Genomic DNA, 16,017 nt, shown 5'->3' with positions numbered 1-16,017 from the left:
TATACAGGGGCCCGGGGCCCACTCAAATATTAATACTGAATTACTACACTTAAAATAAAATCTATTTGTATATCTAGCCTACGTACAATTTACAACTTTCTCAAAGGATATGAAAGCATCTGTTAATAACATATTTTTTCTTTCTTTCTATAACACCTAAACTTTAGGCTTAGTACTAAACAAATATACTGCATAAGAAGGGACTTATAAATGAGTGACAAAAAGATAAACATTTACATACAATTATTCTGTGCTAAAATGAATAAACTAAATTAATAATCAATGTTTCTGAACTAAACTGTCAATAAAATGTAAGTGCAAATGAAAATACAGTTTTACCACTTTAATCATAATTTTTGCACTTTAACCTCTTTATGACTTAAGCTCCAGTTTGATATTGTCATTACTGCCACCAGGGTGGAAAAGTGTATTAGTGAGTACCACTGCGGACCATCCAGACCACAGGTGAGTAAAAAATATTTTTCGGCTAAAGTGGGGCGTGTGGTCCAACAATGGCCCTCTTGTTAAGAACCACTGATATAGAGGATCTTTGACAAGTGTTTACAGTCCATCCATCCCTCCATCCATCTTCTACCGCTTGTCCCTCTCGGTGTCGCAGGGGTGGCTGGAGCCTATCCCAGCTGCATTGGGGCGGAAGTAAGTTCTTAAAAACAGCAGAGGTCCCCTAGAGCAGTGGTCCCCAACCACCGGGCCGTGGACCGATTGGTACCGGGCCGCACAAGAAATAAAAAAAATAAAAAACTTTTTTTTTTTTTTAAATCAACATAAAAAACACAATATATACATTATACATCAATATAGATCAATACAGTCTGCAGGGATACAGTCCGTAAGCACACATGATTGTATTTCTTTATGACAAAAATAAATAAATAAATAAAAAATAAAAAAATCTCTAGGTTTTTAAAAACAGCAGAACGCTCCTGTCATATAGAGCAGTGGTTCTCAAATGGGGGTACGCGTACCCCTGGGGGTACTTGAAGGTGTGCCGAGGGGTACGTGAGATTTTTTTTAAATGTCTGTCAAAAAGAACTGTGAAAAGAAATGCAACAATGCAATATTCAGTGTTGACAGCTAGTTTTTTTGTGGACATGTTCCATAAATATTGATGTTAAAGATTTCTTTTTTTGTGAAGAAATGTTTAGCAGTGTTTCCCATAAACTGCCAAGATACCTGTGGCGGTGGGGGCGTGGCTATGGGCGTGGTCACCATGACATCATCGAGTAATTTGCATAATATACTACAATGATATGATTTTCTCTAAAAAGGCTCAAAAAATGTATACCGGTACTTACTAATTAATAATAACAGTTTTGTTTTAAACGTCCATCCATCCATCCATCCATCCATTTTACAATATAATTACAACACTATGTATATATTTATATACAGATTTGAACAATAAGTTATTCACTGAAATATATTTATTAATTGTGGTTCTTACAAAAATATATCTTATAAAAATATAAAAGCTAAAATGTCTCTTAAAGCTCTGCCCCTTTAATTAGTGCATACTAAATAATTTAACATTAGCCTACTACTACAACCATATTATTTACCAGCAACATAAAGTGAAACAGAGGCAGAGGTGTCCTGCCACAGTCAGTAACAAATAAACAGAAAACAGTAGTGGTGGTAGATAGACACAAAGCTTCATCAAACATCTGATCCACTGAACAAAGAGCTCCAAAAATCTTGATCCTACATTTCTCTTTTGTAAAGTAAATCTGAACAGCCGATATGGGCACCTACATCAACTATATGATTTGCCTGAGAAGCTTGACAGGACACACACACAAAAAAAAAAAAAAAAAAAAAAAAAAAAAAAAAATTTTTTTTTTTTTGTGGCGGCCTTAATTCTTTCGTGGCGGGCCGCCACAAATAAATGAATGTGTGGGAAACACTGTTTAGAATTAAGTTCATGAATCCAGATGGATCTCTATTACAATCCCCAAAGAGGCACTTTAAGTTTATGATTACTTCTGTGTAGAAATCTTTATTTATAATTGAATCACTTGTTTATTTTTTAACAAGTTTTTAGTTATTTTTATATCTTTTTTTCCAAATAGTTCAAGAAAGACCACAACAAATGAGCAATATTTTGCACTGTTATACAATTTAATAAATCAGAAACAGATGACATAGTGCTGTATTTTACTTTTTTGTCTCTTTTTTTTCAACCAAAAATGCTTTGCTCTGATTAGGGGTTACTTGAATTAAAAAAATGTTCACAGGGGGTACATCACTGAAAAAAGGTTGAGAACCACTGATATAGAGGATCTTTAACAATCATTTTTGCTGTTGGTCCTTAAAAAAACAGCACAGTCCTGTTTAATAGACGATCTTTGACAAGCGTGTTCATAGTAGGTCCTTAAAAACAGCAGTGCGTTCCTCTCATATAGAGGATCTTTGAATAGTGGTAAAAAAGTTGAGCATCTTTTCCCAAAATGATGTCTTTAACGTCTTATTATCTTATCTAATCTTTGGAGATGCCTCTGTTGATTCCAATCAAGACACAATTTGCAGGTTGAATAAAAGTAACTTTGAGTAAAAAAAAGAAAGTTGTATGAATAATGTAAATAAGCTTGACAGTATATATCAGACAATAGGAACAAAGAGTAATGATCTTTTATTGCTGGTTAAGATGGGCGGGGCTTGGATAACTCCGCCTGTACAACAAGGTGACTTAAAGAAGTCCCAGTGAAGTCCCGCCCCTCCCAATATCCTCTCCTCTGATTGGTCATCCTCTGAGAGCATTTCCTTGCTGTCCAGTGTTGCCCACACTCTTAAAGAAACGTCCCGCTGGACAAACTTACTATATGAAGTGTATGTCGCCAGCAGGTTTAAATGTTGACTCGCGGCAGCTTACGACTACGTGCACCTTCTAAACACCTTTGCCTTTCAAAGTGGCCGACCAATTGCCTCAGTTGACGCCACTAAGTGGTCACAATGATTCGGATATTATGGGATGCCATTTTCCTCATTAGCGGTGAGTGTGCTATTTTGCTTTGTGGCTTTGGTTTTAATGTCGTTTTTTTGAGGTCCAAAATTTTACCACGTACTTTAAAAAGTAATGTGAAACGTTTTGGACTTCGATTATTAATTAAACATCCCCTGTCAACTTTTGCCATACACATTTGAGCTTTTGTATTAAAAATGTATATCTATCACTGTGGTTGTTGACCTTTGTCAATCACACTGAAAATGTTTTATTTGTCATTTAATGTAATAAAAATATTAACAAACACCTCTCATAAATTATACAAATAATTAAATAATACCTCTCTGAAAGTGCCAATCAAAATAGAACTGTATTAAAGCTTAGAAATAATAACAATGTATTTTTTGTTATGGGTCAAATTGTTGTCCCCATGTGATGGTTTAACTGTGATGGCGTGTCAGGCACTCAAGTATTTTTAGTACTTTGCTCTCATCCTTTTAGTGGATTCTTGACCTTGTTTGTCATATTGTTAGGATCCTAAATAAAGCATAATATCACACACAAATACCAGCTCACAGGTTCATAAACAGCACAATACAGTAATACAGCCTTTTTATATTCTATCAGTGATCCTTAATGGTAAGTTTTGATTGCACTTTTTGTTGTGATAACAGTATAGTGTTTCACATTGGGGCTTTTCTTCCCTAAAGGTTCGCTGTTTACAATCGGAGCAGGACAAAGCAACTTGACAAGTTTCGAAGGCAATATCACCGTCCATGATGACGCTGGCGCAGCTTTTAACGCCTCGGCGAGCCGTCGTGCGGCCGCCTCCTCCATTGCAAGTAAGTCTGGCAACAACCTGGAGAGTTAAGAAAAAAACCTCTGCATTAACATCAAAAGTCTCAGAGGCCCCACTATAGTGTAATGGAAGTGTCTTAGTCTTGGTGCTAGAATTTAGACTTTTAGTTAAGTCCTACTGGGAACATGTCATTTTTGTGTGTCTTTAGCTTTAATGCTAATGAGCTGTGTTTGTCCTTTGTACAAATTACATTGTTTACAGTAATTGTAGACTTCTCCAGGCAATATAACACATATAACATGAAGAGCGGGTCAGGAGGACACAAACGTTAGCAACACTAGCATAGCCGTGCGATCTACATGCGTACATTACGTTTTAACATCATGCTGGGTTAGCATATTCGTTGAAGCGAAACAACACGATCTCCCACATCTGCAGACGACTGATTGAGAGCTTTATTTCAAGACGTGTAGCGAAGCCTGCTTCTTTTTTTTAAATTAATGGGGCAAGTTAATCTAGCAAATGGTTAGAGGAGGGAAGTTTTCTTCACTCAAAGTGGAACAAACGTGAGGTAGATGATACATTTTTCTCATTTTTGGTGCTCATAAACAGGCTTAGTTTTCATATGATTTGGTTTTTAACCAAAAACTTTCGCCAAAATATGCACTAGTTTTCCTACATCTTCTTGGTTATGGTGCGGCCAAACATTGCACATAAAAAATTAGTCTGTTTGCTAGCGTATCATTTCGTGGAATGAAATGCCCAAACAAAGAATCCATGCGTTGGTGACTGAAGCCTGGTGTATACTCTCCAGTCATGTAACTTGCGCTAAGCAACGCCGTCTTGCCCCCTCCCCCTGCGTACCTTCCCGCAAGCCTTGTGTGCACCTCCCAAAAATCTTAGCTTTGCGTCAGTTGCAACGCAGACTGCAGAATTGTGATTGGTCAGCTTTTGAAGAGGAAGGTCCCCGAGCACAGGAGAGCTTACTTTGTTTGAAACACACACATTATTGTATGCAATAAAGCAACAGTGATTAAACTTGTGTGTGAAAATGGATATTGTGTTATACATCTTGGTGCGCTTTGTAGTAAAAAAAATATTTTTTTTTTTTTTTTTTTTTTTTTGTCATAAAGAAATACAATCATGTGTGCTTACGGACTGTATCCCTGCAGACTGTATTGGTTTATATTGATATATAATGTATATATTGTGTTTTTTATGTTGATTTAATTTAAAAAAATAAAAATAAAAATAAAATATTTCTTGTGCGGCCGCCGCCCGTTACCAATCGGTCCACGGACCGGTACCGGGCCGCGGCCCGGTGGTTGGGGACCACTGAGCTACGTGACGCAAGAGTACATTCCAGCCTTTAGTCTCTGTATTTTTTATGAAGTAGTGCAAAATAAGAAGAAGGTGAGAATGACTATTGAATTCAATAACAAACTCGTAGCAAAGTACTTAGCACCCTGCTAAGTAGAAGTGGTATTAAATGTTAATTCCATCCATCCGTCCATCCATTTCCTACCGCTTGTTTATACATATTATTCACAATATTTATGTATTGCACATTGTTTTATGCATGTCAAACTGTAATTATTCTCTACAAAATGTGAATGTCTTCGGGTGTCTGGATTGGATTAATTGGATTTTTATTATTTGTTATGGGAAAAATGGCTTTGGTTTTCGTAGGGACCTTTTGGAACGGATTATTAAGGGAAAATCAAGGAAAATTTACCTTTTGCATAACCGGATACATTAGAAGACTAAATGTTCTAATGAATAACTACAATGTCAGCCAATGTGTGGATTTTAGAGGTGTAACTGGATTGTAGACATACTTGCCAACCCTCCCGTTTTTAGCGGGAGAATCCCGATATTCAGCGCCTCTCCCGACAACCTCCCGACAGAGATTTTCTCCCGACAAACTCCCGGTATTCAGCCGGAGCTGGAGGCCACGCCCAAAAAAAAAAAAGTCTGCCGCAGCTGCGATTGGCCCTGACCAGCCTCCGGGTACAAGTACTGGAGTACCAATTGCTTGCCAGGGAAGATCTTCCCCAGGAAGCAAGGATTGACCGGTTTTGGGCCATGCTAGGGAGAGATGGAAGATTCCACACTCTCGTGCATTTGATGAAAGCACTTTTGTGCGTGCCACACAGCAATGCATCTTCAGAGAGGGTGTTCAGCATGGTTAGAAAAATAGTGACAGAGAATAGAAAGAGGATGGACAATTCAACCCTTAACAAAGCATTGTACTTTCAAGTACAACAATGAGTAGATGAGTGTTGTGTGTGTGTATATGTGTAAATAAATGAACACTAAAATTCAAGTATTTCTTTTATTTATATATATAATAAAATAAATATATATATATATATATATATATATATATATATATATATATATATATATATATATATATATATATATATATATATATATATATATATATATATATATAAATGTCTTAATTAGATTATCCAAAAAAAAAAAATAGTGCTCGATACCGTGGTAGAGCGTAATATGTGTGTGTGTGGGGAAAAAATCACAAGACTATTTCATCTCTACAGGCCTGTTTCATGAGGGTTTCCTCAATCATCAGGAAATCTCCTGATGATTGAGAAAACCCTCATGAAACAGGCCTGTAGAGATGAAATAGTCTTGTGATTTTTTCCCACACACACACACATATATATATATATATATATATATATATATATATATATATATATATATATATATATATATATATATATATATATATATATATATATATATATATATATATGAAATACTTGAGTTGGTGAATTCTAGCTGTAAATATACTCTCCTCTTAACCACGCCCCCCGCCCCAACCACGCCCCCCACCCCCGACCAAGCCCCCCTCCCCCCCACCTCCCGATATTGGAGGTCTCAAGGTTGGCAAGTATGATTGTAGATAATGTGGTATTTCGGTTTTAAAGTCCTCATAATAATTCCGTGACGCGTGACGGACGGTATCAGACAAACTTGGTGTCTAGTGTTTTTCTGCCGCTTTAGCGTTGGCCGGGTCTGAAAATAAACTACATCTCCCAGAATCCTTTGCGCAGTGAAGGGCGACAAGGTGGGGGCGTGAAACGCTATAAGCAGGTAGAGAAGTGTTCGTAGTCGATTAGTTTTTTGGGATATTTCCTAAAAAATGTCATCAAAATCTATCCATAAAGGTTTGAGATATGTTGCTAACAAACACACGAACCCTTGCAAAAATATTACCTCTTTGGTAGAGGTAAGAAAGTCTGCGTTCTGCTAAGCACAGGGCACCACTTTCATCTCGAGCGTTTTAAAGGTGACACAAAGCCGGCCGGTCCCGTATTACTGCACGAAGGGAAGTCACCAAAAAAAATGTTCAACGCGGGAAATAGGAGTAAACTGAAAAACTACTTAATGAATCCTCAATCCATCCATTCATTTTTCCACTGCCTGTCTCTCTCGATGTCACGGGGGGGGGGGGGGCTTGAGCCTGTCCAGCTGCACTCGGGCGGAAGGCAGGATACACCCTGGACAAGTTGCCACCTCATAAACTGTCACCCAGAAAATATATTTGAAGCCAGCAAAGCTAAACATCAGTTTGTAAGGTATTTACATTATTAAAACGATAAATTGTTCGGTACATTTTCTGAGAAACAGCATATTCCAAAATGATATAAACATGTCCACTGGGGAGGACACTGCTTCTCAGAAAGTAAAAGTTGAAAGGCACTAAAGTGAACATTATTGTTTTACACTGGATGTTTACATATGTGCTTGACACAGTAATGTTCCTGCACAATTATTTGCACTCAAAAATATATATTTGTAGTAATCAATATGATTTGAACATTTTTAGCACTATGTTTGTGTTCAATTACAGTAAGTGTGTTTACCCTAAACATTCCTGCAACTTAATTTTACACACTGTATTATTTTGAAGTCTTCTTTTTTTAAACATTTACAACAATAATATCGTAGCGTAGCCCTAATACCATGATAACATCGTACCATGAGATTTTGATACTGTTACATCCTTAGTGCATGTCATTGAAAGTCATCATCTAGAACATCTAACAGACTAAGATCTATTAAAAGTTTGCGTGTAATAAAACATGTGCAAACTTGATAACACACGCAAAGCAGATGTGAACAAAATAGAAATGTTTTGTTTGATCTGACATCACATGGACAAAGATAAGACCTTCTGGAGGAAAGTTCTGCGGTCAGATGAAACAATAAATTGAGCTGTTTGGCCAAAATACCCAGTAATATGTTTGGAGGAGAAAAGGTGAGGCCTTTAATCCCAGGAACACTAACCCTACCGTCAAGCATGATGGTGGTAGGATTATGCTCTGGGCCTGTTTTGCTGCCTATGGAACTGATGCTTTACAGAGAGTAAATGGGACAATGAAAAAGGAGGATTACCTCCAAATTCATCAGGACAACCTAAAATCATCAGCCCGGAGGTTAGGTCTTGGGCGCAGTTGGGTGTTTCAACAGAACAATGACCCCAAACACATGTCAAAAGTGGTAAAGGAATGGCTAAATCAGGCTAGAATTAAGGTTTTAGAATGGCCTTCCCAAAGTCTTGACTTAAACATGTGGACAATGCTGAAGAAACAAGTCCATGTCAGAAAACCAACACATTTAGCTGAACTGCACCAATTTTGTCAAGAGGAGTGGTCAAAAATTAAACCAGAAGCTTGCCAGAAGCTTGTGGATGGCTACCAAAAGTGCCTTATTGCAGTGAAACTTGCCAAGGGACATGTAACCAAATATTAACATTGCTGTATGTATACTTTTGACCCAGCAGATTTGGTCACATTTTCAGTAGACCCATAATAAATTCATAAAAGAACCAAACTTCATGAATGTTTTTTGTGACCAACAAGTATGTGCTCCAATCACTCTATCACAAAAAAATAAGAGTTGTAGAATTTATTGGAAACTCAAGACAGCCATGACATTATGTTCTTTACAAGCTTACAGTATGTCAATTTTGACCACAACTTTATATGTATTGTTACATTTGAAACAGTAGTATTGTTGATAATACAGGTAATTATTGTTATTATTCATTATCAATAGTGCTATTTCTATTGGTATTTTTATTGCTCCATTTGTAGTGCAATAATGTTCATTGCCATTTCTGTGTTATTAATATTTAGTTCACTAACTGTTTCTTTGCTATCACTTTTCATATAATAATTGTACATACCATATTTGCTGATGCTGTTCTGTTGTTGTTTCTCTGTCTTATCCCCCTCCAGTCCTCGCAATTTCCCCCTATGTCTTCTTTTTTTCTCTTTTTAGCCCCTCCTGCTCCAGTCCGGTTGCGCCAAACATTAATATAAATCAATTTAATAAAGTCAAATAAAAATAAGGCAACAAGAGAAGTATCCCACACTTCTCTTTTGTAAAATAAATCTGTACAGCAAATATGGGTATTTACATTAACAATATGATTTGTCTGAGTGGCTGGACAGGACAAAAAAAAAGACATGACAACATGACGAAGCACCACAGGTTGGACCACATGATGCCTTAAATGTCAAGGAAAATAAGGATCTCCATGGTCTAGCCTGTAAGATAAACGCTAATGATGTAACGCAATTAATGATAACCACTGTAAAACTGGTTAGTATTACTGTTTTAAATAAAAAATATGGAGAAAAAAACTTGATTTATAACTGCACGTCTGCCTCACAATACGAAGGTCCTGAGTAGTCCTGGGTTCAATCCCGGGCTCTGGATCTTTCTGTGTGGAGTTTGCATGTCCTCCCCGTGACTGCGTGGGTTCCCTCCGGGTACTCCGGCTTCCTCCCACCTCCAAAGACATGCACCTGGGGATAGGTTGATTGGCAACACTAAATTGGCCCTAGTGTGTGAATGTGAGTGTGAATATTGTCTGTCTATCTGTGTTGGCCCTGCAATGAGGTGGCGACTTGTCCAGGGTGTACCCCACCTTCCGCCCGGATGCAGCTGAGATAAGCTCCAGCGCCCCCCGCGACCCCAAAGGGAATAAGCGGTAGAAAATGGATGGATGGATGGATGGATGGACGTTGATTACTTCAAGGACTGACTGACACCAGCTTACTATCTTTAATGCTAACATGAAAACAAGAGACATTAACATATTTCCTCATTAAGAAACGACGTACCCCAATCTAAACTTATATAAACACATTGCTGTCCGAGCAACTAAGATATTTAATTGTGCACACTGTACCTACAAGATGTGCTCTCTTAGAACAGAGTGATCGATCTATACTCGGAGGAATACCGGACAGAGATGTTTTTCCGGGGCGATCAAGAACCGCTAAAGTAGGATGCCAGAGTAGTATGTCACAACTTCTGCCAGAAATAGCAATTGATAATAGATTTTACTTTTCATTTCAATACAAACCAATATTCAAAACAATACAAAAATTGCCATTAAACCAGATAAAATACTAAGACTAAAACAGTGAAGCAAAAGAAACACAAAACATGCAAAATAGTGTGTCTATTTATTTTAGTAACTTGGTCAAAAGATTTCTGTGTGTGTGTAAGTACTTTTTGAGCACAATACTGCGATAATAATAACCATGATATGACAGTTTCACATGGTTACATCCCTAATAGATGCAAAAGCCTCATTTAAATAAGGCGGTCTGCACCACCTGTGGGCTTGTTATCAGTTGCACACGCAGTCTCAGTAGATCTCCCGCAACACTAATAATACACGTGATTTCATAGTTTATGTAGACTATTTAGCACGTGTTATTTGGATCCTAGTAGATCCTAATTGTTAAGCATTGTTGGAGGTAGACTGGGTGTTGTTGTTCTGCTGATGTTTTCCATCTGACCCTCACTCCTCTGGACAGGTTCTACCTTCTTATTAGGAACAGACCGTCGTGGTTTTGGCAGCGCTATCTCCACCCCTACTAGGTCGGCTGCTTGGACCAGCGGCTCAACAGCGACCGCAACAATCACCGCGACAACAAGGACGACTTCTAACGTCCCCCCAGTGAAAAGTAGGTTTCCGAACAGTCCCGAGCTCTCGGTTTAGTTCAGACTTGTGCTCGTCCACACAGACAATGTGTCACACGCTGATAATCAATTGATCCTCTTAGCCTTGCGGTGCGTCAACAATGATGTGGCATTAATATGAGCTGCTTTTTCCCCACAAAAGCCGTTGCAACGCGAGCCGTACAACACCTCGAGTATCCCCAAAGGATTGATGAATCCTGTCCCAGTGCTCCTCTTCTGTCTCTGTGAAAGGTGGAAGAGGAGAGGGGCGGGGAGGCCGATGGCTCCCAGACAACAGCGGGCTTTCACAGAGCCCGACAGCAGCAGACAATGATGCAGGCTGCGCTCCTAGACTATTTAGCCCTGGAATGGAATGGAAGCCAGACGTGTCATGCTGCTATCATGCTAACCTGAATGCCACACTGTTGACATTGTGGTCTGAGTCAGCCGTGTGGGAATTTGTCTGACTGTACGGCTAACTTGGAAAAATGTCGCCCTTTTCAAATCATGTAATCACTTTTCTTTGTCCCTTTGTTTGGGTGAAAACCGAAGCTCCTCTTATTTGTGCCTCTTCTCACCCCACATACACTTTCTTATTGTCTTCTTTGACTTCTCTCTGCTCCTGTTGTCCCTCCCAGGTAGTGCGGTGGATCTAAACCAGCACAAATCCACACGCAACTGAGAACAAAAGGCTTCAGTGTGTGGCCTAGGTGTCGGCTTTAGGGACAATGTTTCAGGCTTAAGCTATTTTTACATTTACGACAGTCACCTGGGTCATTGACTGCCTTGCAACTGTGTCCCACCCCTGCAAGTTACCCACACGTTTTGGCCAATTAAATTTGTCCCTTAGCCTCCCTCAAACGCGCATGTCAACTGTATAAATTAATCAAATCTGTCCCTGCATCGTCACACTCACGTCCTCGCTTCCTCCTTTTATATTGACCGACATGTTAAAGTGTGATCATAATCTCTCATTGTCCAGTTAAAATCACCGCTACAGATCGCAAGCAACAGTTTGCTAAACTTTACGATGGACAATAACTTTTCAACCTGGTAATATCAAAGTAACACATCCTGTAGCCTTCAAAATAAAAGCCCCGAACGTCAGGCCTGTCGACGGATAATGTGTGGTCCTGGAAAGCAAAGGTCTTCAATAGGGGTCCTCAATTTTTTAAATATCCCCCCCATAATTTTTCCACAACAGTGTGTAACTCATTGGCCTAGTGGTTAAAGTGTCCGCCCTGAGATCGGTAGGTTGGAGTTCAAATCCCAGACGAGTCATACCAAAGACTATAAAAATGGGACCCATAACCTCCCTGCTTGGCACTCAGCAACAAAGGGTTGGAGTTGGGGGTTAAATCACCAAAATGATTCCCGGGCGCGGCGCCGCTGCTGCCCACTGCTCCCCAAGGGGATGGGACAAATGCAGAGGACAAATTTCACCACATCTAGTGTGTGTGTGACAATCATTGGTACTTTAATCTTAATCTTTAATAACTTTTTTGTCGTCCTCCCGCATAGCTCAAACCTACATCCTGGTTCTATCAACAGCGCCAAGGAAAGACAAAAACATAACCACACTAAAATAACCACCAAGTATCTTTACTTTTTTGTGTAAACTACAAATACAGTCTCATTTGAAATACAGACATTGTGTTTTTTTTTTTTTGGAAATCACCTCTCAGAGTTCGTGGCAGCGGCTGTTCGCTCTCATTTCGACGACTGTCCGGACTCACATCGCCACTTCTGTTTCCACGGAACTTGTCGCTTCCTGATATTGGAGGAGACGCCAGCATGCATGTAAGTTCATGACAAAAACATTATTTAAGAAAACCTACTGACTTAATGATCCTAATATGAGAATATTCGAGGTTCGTATGTGCCATTGCTTGGTGTCAAACAACTGCTCCTGAAGCGAGCCAGAGCGTTTCTTTTTGTCTCTCACATACGCAAGCAAGCACACACACACACACACAAATTCTTGTATGTGTTACCTTCTTGGGACCTCCGAAAATGCCTACTTCTTTAGGACCACCCTTTGTAGATATATAAAGATTTTTATTTTTATTTTAAAGGCCTACTGAAACCCACTACTACCGACCACGCAGTCTGATAGTTTACATATCAATGATGAAATCTTAACATTGCAACACATCCCAATATGGCCGGGTTAGATTAGTAAAGTGCAATTTTAAATTTCCCGCAAAATATTCTGCTGAAAACGTCTCGGTATGATGACGTTTGCGCGTGACATCACGGATTGTGCGGACATATTGGGACATCTGTGTTGGTGAATCTTTTGCAATTTGTTTAATGAACAATGAACACAGCAAAGAAGAAAGCTGTAGGTGGGATCGGTGTATTAGCGGCTGGCTGTAGCAACACAACCAGGAGGACTTTGAGTTGGATACGCGCTACCGTGAGTATGCAGCTGCAGCTTCCAAACATTTGATCGCTTGCCCGTACGTACGTGCCGCTATGTGCATGTCACGTACGTAACTTTGGGGAAATATATGTGCTGTATGAACTTTACGGAGGTGAACGGTACTTTGGGCTGTGGAATTGAGTGTGTTGTGCGGGTGTTTGAGTTGTATTGGTGGGTTATATGGATGGGAGAGGGGAGGTGTTTGTTATGTGGGATTCATTTGTGGCATATTAAATATAAGCCTGGTTGTGTTGCGGCTAATAGAGTATATATATGTCTTGTGTTGATGTCGTTGTGGCTTGTACAGCCCTTTGAGACACTTGTGATTTAGGGCTATATAAATAAACATTGATTGATTGATATTTACTGTTTTAGTCATTCCCAGCTGAATATCAGGTCCCACCCGCCTCTCACAGCATCTTCCCTATCTGAATCGCTTCCACTGCCCTCTAATCCTTCACTCTCACTTTTCTCATTCACAAATCTTTCATCCTTGCTCAAATTAATGGGGTAATCGTTGCTTTCTCGGTCTGAATCGCTCTCGCTGCTGGTGGCCATAATTGTAAACAATGTGCAGATGTGAGGCGCTCCACAACCTGTGACGTCACGCTACTTCCGGTACAGGCAAGGCTTTTTTATCAGTGACCAAAAGTTGCGAATTTTATCGTCGATGTTCTCTACTAAATCCTTTCAGCAAAAATATGGCAATATCGCAAAATGATCAAGTACGACACATAGAATGGACCTGCTATCCCCGTTTAAATAAGAAAATGTCATTACAGTAGGCCTTTAATAATGTACACATACTATGCAAATATAAAAAAGCTTTTTGTGAAAAATTAGTTGGAATTTCACAAGAAAAAGGTCACAATTTCACAAGAAAAACTTAGAATTTTGGCAGTAATATAATAAAAGTTGTAATTTTACTCAACGCAAGTCAAAATTTTACAAGACTAACATTTGTGCAATATTATGATAAAAGTTGGAATATTACTCAATAACAGCTGCCATTTTACAAGAAAAAGCTTAACATTTTGGCAATTTTATGAAAAGAGTTGTCATTTTACTCGACAAAAGTCACAATTTTATAAGAAAACTTAAACATTTTGGCAATATAATAATAATCTGAATTTTACTTAGCAAAAAATGTCAGTATTTTACAAGAACCACAAAAAAATGGCAATATTGTGATAAAAGTCAGAATTTTATGGCAAATGTCGCCATTTTCATTTGCATTAAAAAATAATAATTTTGCATTAAAAAAGTAGTAATTTTACAATAAAATATTGCAATATTACAGAAAGAATATGAGAAATTGTTCCCAATTTTATAAGAAAGAAGTCGACACATTGTGAGAAAAAAGACTGCTTTAAGTAATTAATTTTTTTTTTGTTTGTAGATTGTTTTTAATCGTCATTATTTACTTCAAGTTATTACAGTATGTCTCTATATACATATTCATTGTATTTTTTTTAAATTAATTTTGGCCAAAGGGGCGCAATTACATTTTTCACAAACACTTGTTATTTCATTTGTTGACCAGAGGGGGAGCAATTTTAAAACCGACACAGTCAATTTGAAAAATCCCTCCTTTTTGGGACCACCCTCATTTGTTAAAGAGGTTCATTTAGCCTACTAATGTGTATTTATAAATGGTTGATTTATATAGATGACGTCACAGATGACGTCACACTAACATCACGTGACACCTCTGAGGAAGGCTGCAGAAGCAAGATAGCCGAAACTTGTCAGGTACAAAACTTTACCTTACTAGCCTATATAAATCAACCATTTATAAACACCCTCATTTTGATAGATTTCACCACCGGGGGTGCAAATCAGACATTCTCTATTAGATGCAATGGTTTTCCGTTTTGGGACCATGATTTCGGTCCTAACTTGTTCACCGGTCCTCATATGGAAGGTACCTTTCCTTGTTGATGTCTCAAGAAGGGTAGCATTACAAGAACACACACACACACACACACACACACACACACACACACACACACACACACACACACACACACACACACACACACACACACACACACACACACACACACACACAAAACTCACACACATCAGTGGAGATGGAAAAAAATCAGCCCTGAAATGCTCAAATATGGATTTAAAACTAGCAAACAGAAGAGGAGTTATAATGTTAATTTGAAAATTATACTGATTACTAGGCATAGTCATTAAACAACTTAAAAGTAAGACCAGCTGTTATTCACCGATATTGAAAACACAATTTGCTTGTAAAAACAAGAAACATCAACACAAGATTCCTTTTGTCTTAAAGCTTTTTCCCCCAAACAGGTCTTGAATATTACTTCTATTCAGGGTCATGTTTTTGTATTATGGTCAGTGAGATGGGTCATATGTATATGGACCTTTTTTTCTATGTGTTGCATGAATGCTGAAAAGCATTCATGCAACGTACTGTATTTTTTATTTGTCTGGCTTCTTCTTCCACATTTTTCATCCGATTCAAACAATACCACTTTCAAAATGTTCTGCTTAATCATGACATGCAGACAACCATTTTCCCCCAAAATTCCAATATTATCAGGACATTTTTCATGTACAAAATATTCCTCCCCCCCCCCCGATTTCCCATTTTTTTCCGTCACACTTATTTTACTACTGAACTGTATCACTACTTACACATTTCTCAACCAATTCCAAACATTCCAAAGTCAAATGGCTCCTTGCTAATGTTAATTAACTGCTAGCATACTCAAAAAGTTTTGACTCTGAAGTGTATACCTACAAAATTTGCCAAAATACTAGCATGCTAATATTAGTATG

The 16,017-nt window shown here is 38.4% G+C and overlaps 1 protein-coding gene across 1 annotated transcript in view; it reads left to right on the top strand.

Moving 5' to 3' along the window:
- The first annotated feature begins 2,749 nt into the window (after positions 1-2,749).
- Positions 2,750-16,017, top strand: part of tgfa (transforming growth factor, alpha) — a 21,166-nt gene continuing 7,898 nt past the window's right edge. The window contains exons 1-4 of the mRNA XM_062051456.1: positions 2,750-3,010; positions 3,673-3,804; positions 10,634-10,783; positions 12,464-12,578. Coding sequence (XP_061907440.1) covers positions 2,971-3,010; positions 3,673-3,804; positions 10,634-10,783; positions 12,464-12,578 — 437 coding nt within the window. The 5' untranslated portion in view covers positions 2,750-2,970. The remainder of the gene's footprint in view (positions 3,011-3,672; positions 3,805-10,633; positions 10,784-12,463; positions 12,579-16,017) is intronic.

The sequence above is a fragment of the Entelurus aequoreus genome, linkage group LG01, assembly GCF_033978785.1.
Source record: "Entelurus aequoreus isolate RoL-2023_Sb linkage group LG01, RoL_Eaeq_v1.1, whole genome shotgun sequence".
Taxonomy (NCBI): Eukaryota; Metazoa; Chordata; class Actinopteri; order Syngnathiformes; family Syngnathidae; genus Entelurus; species Entelurus aequoreus.
This window is presented reverse-complemented; position numbering and strand designations above follow the sequence as displayed.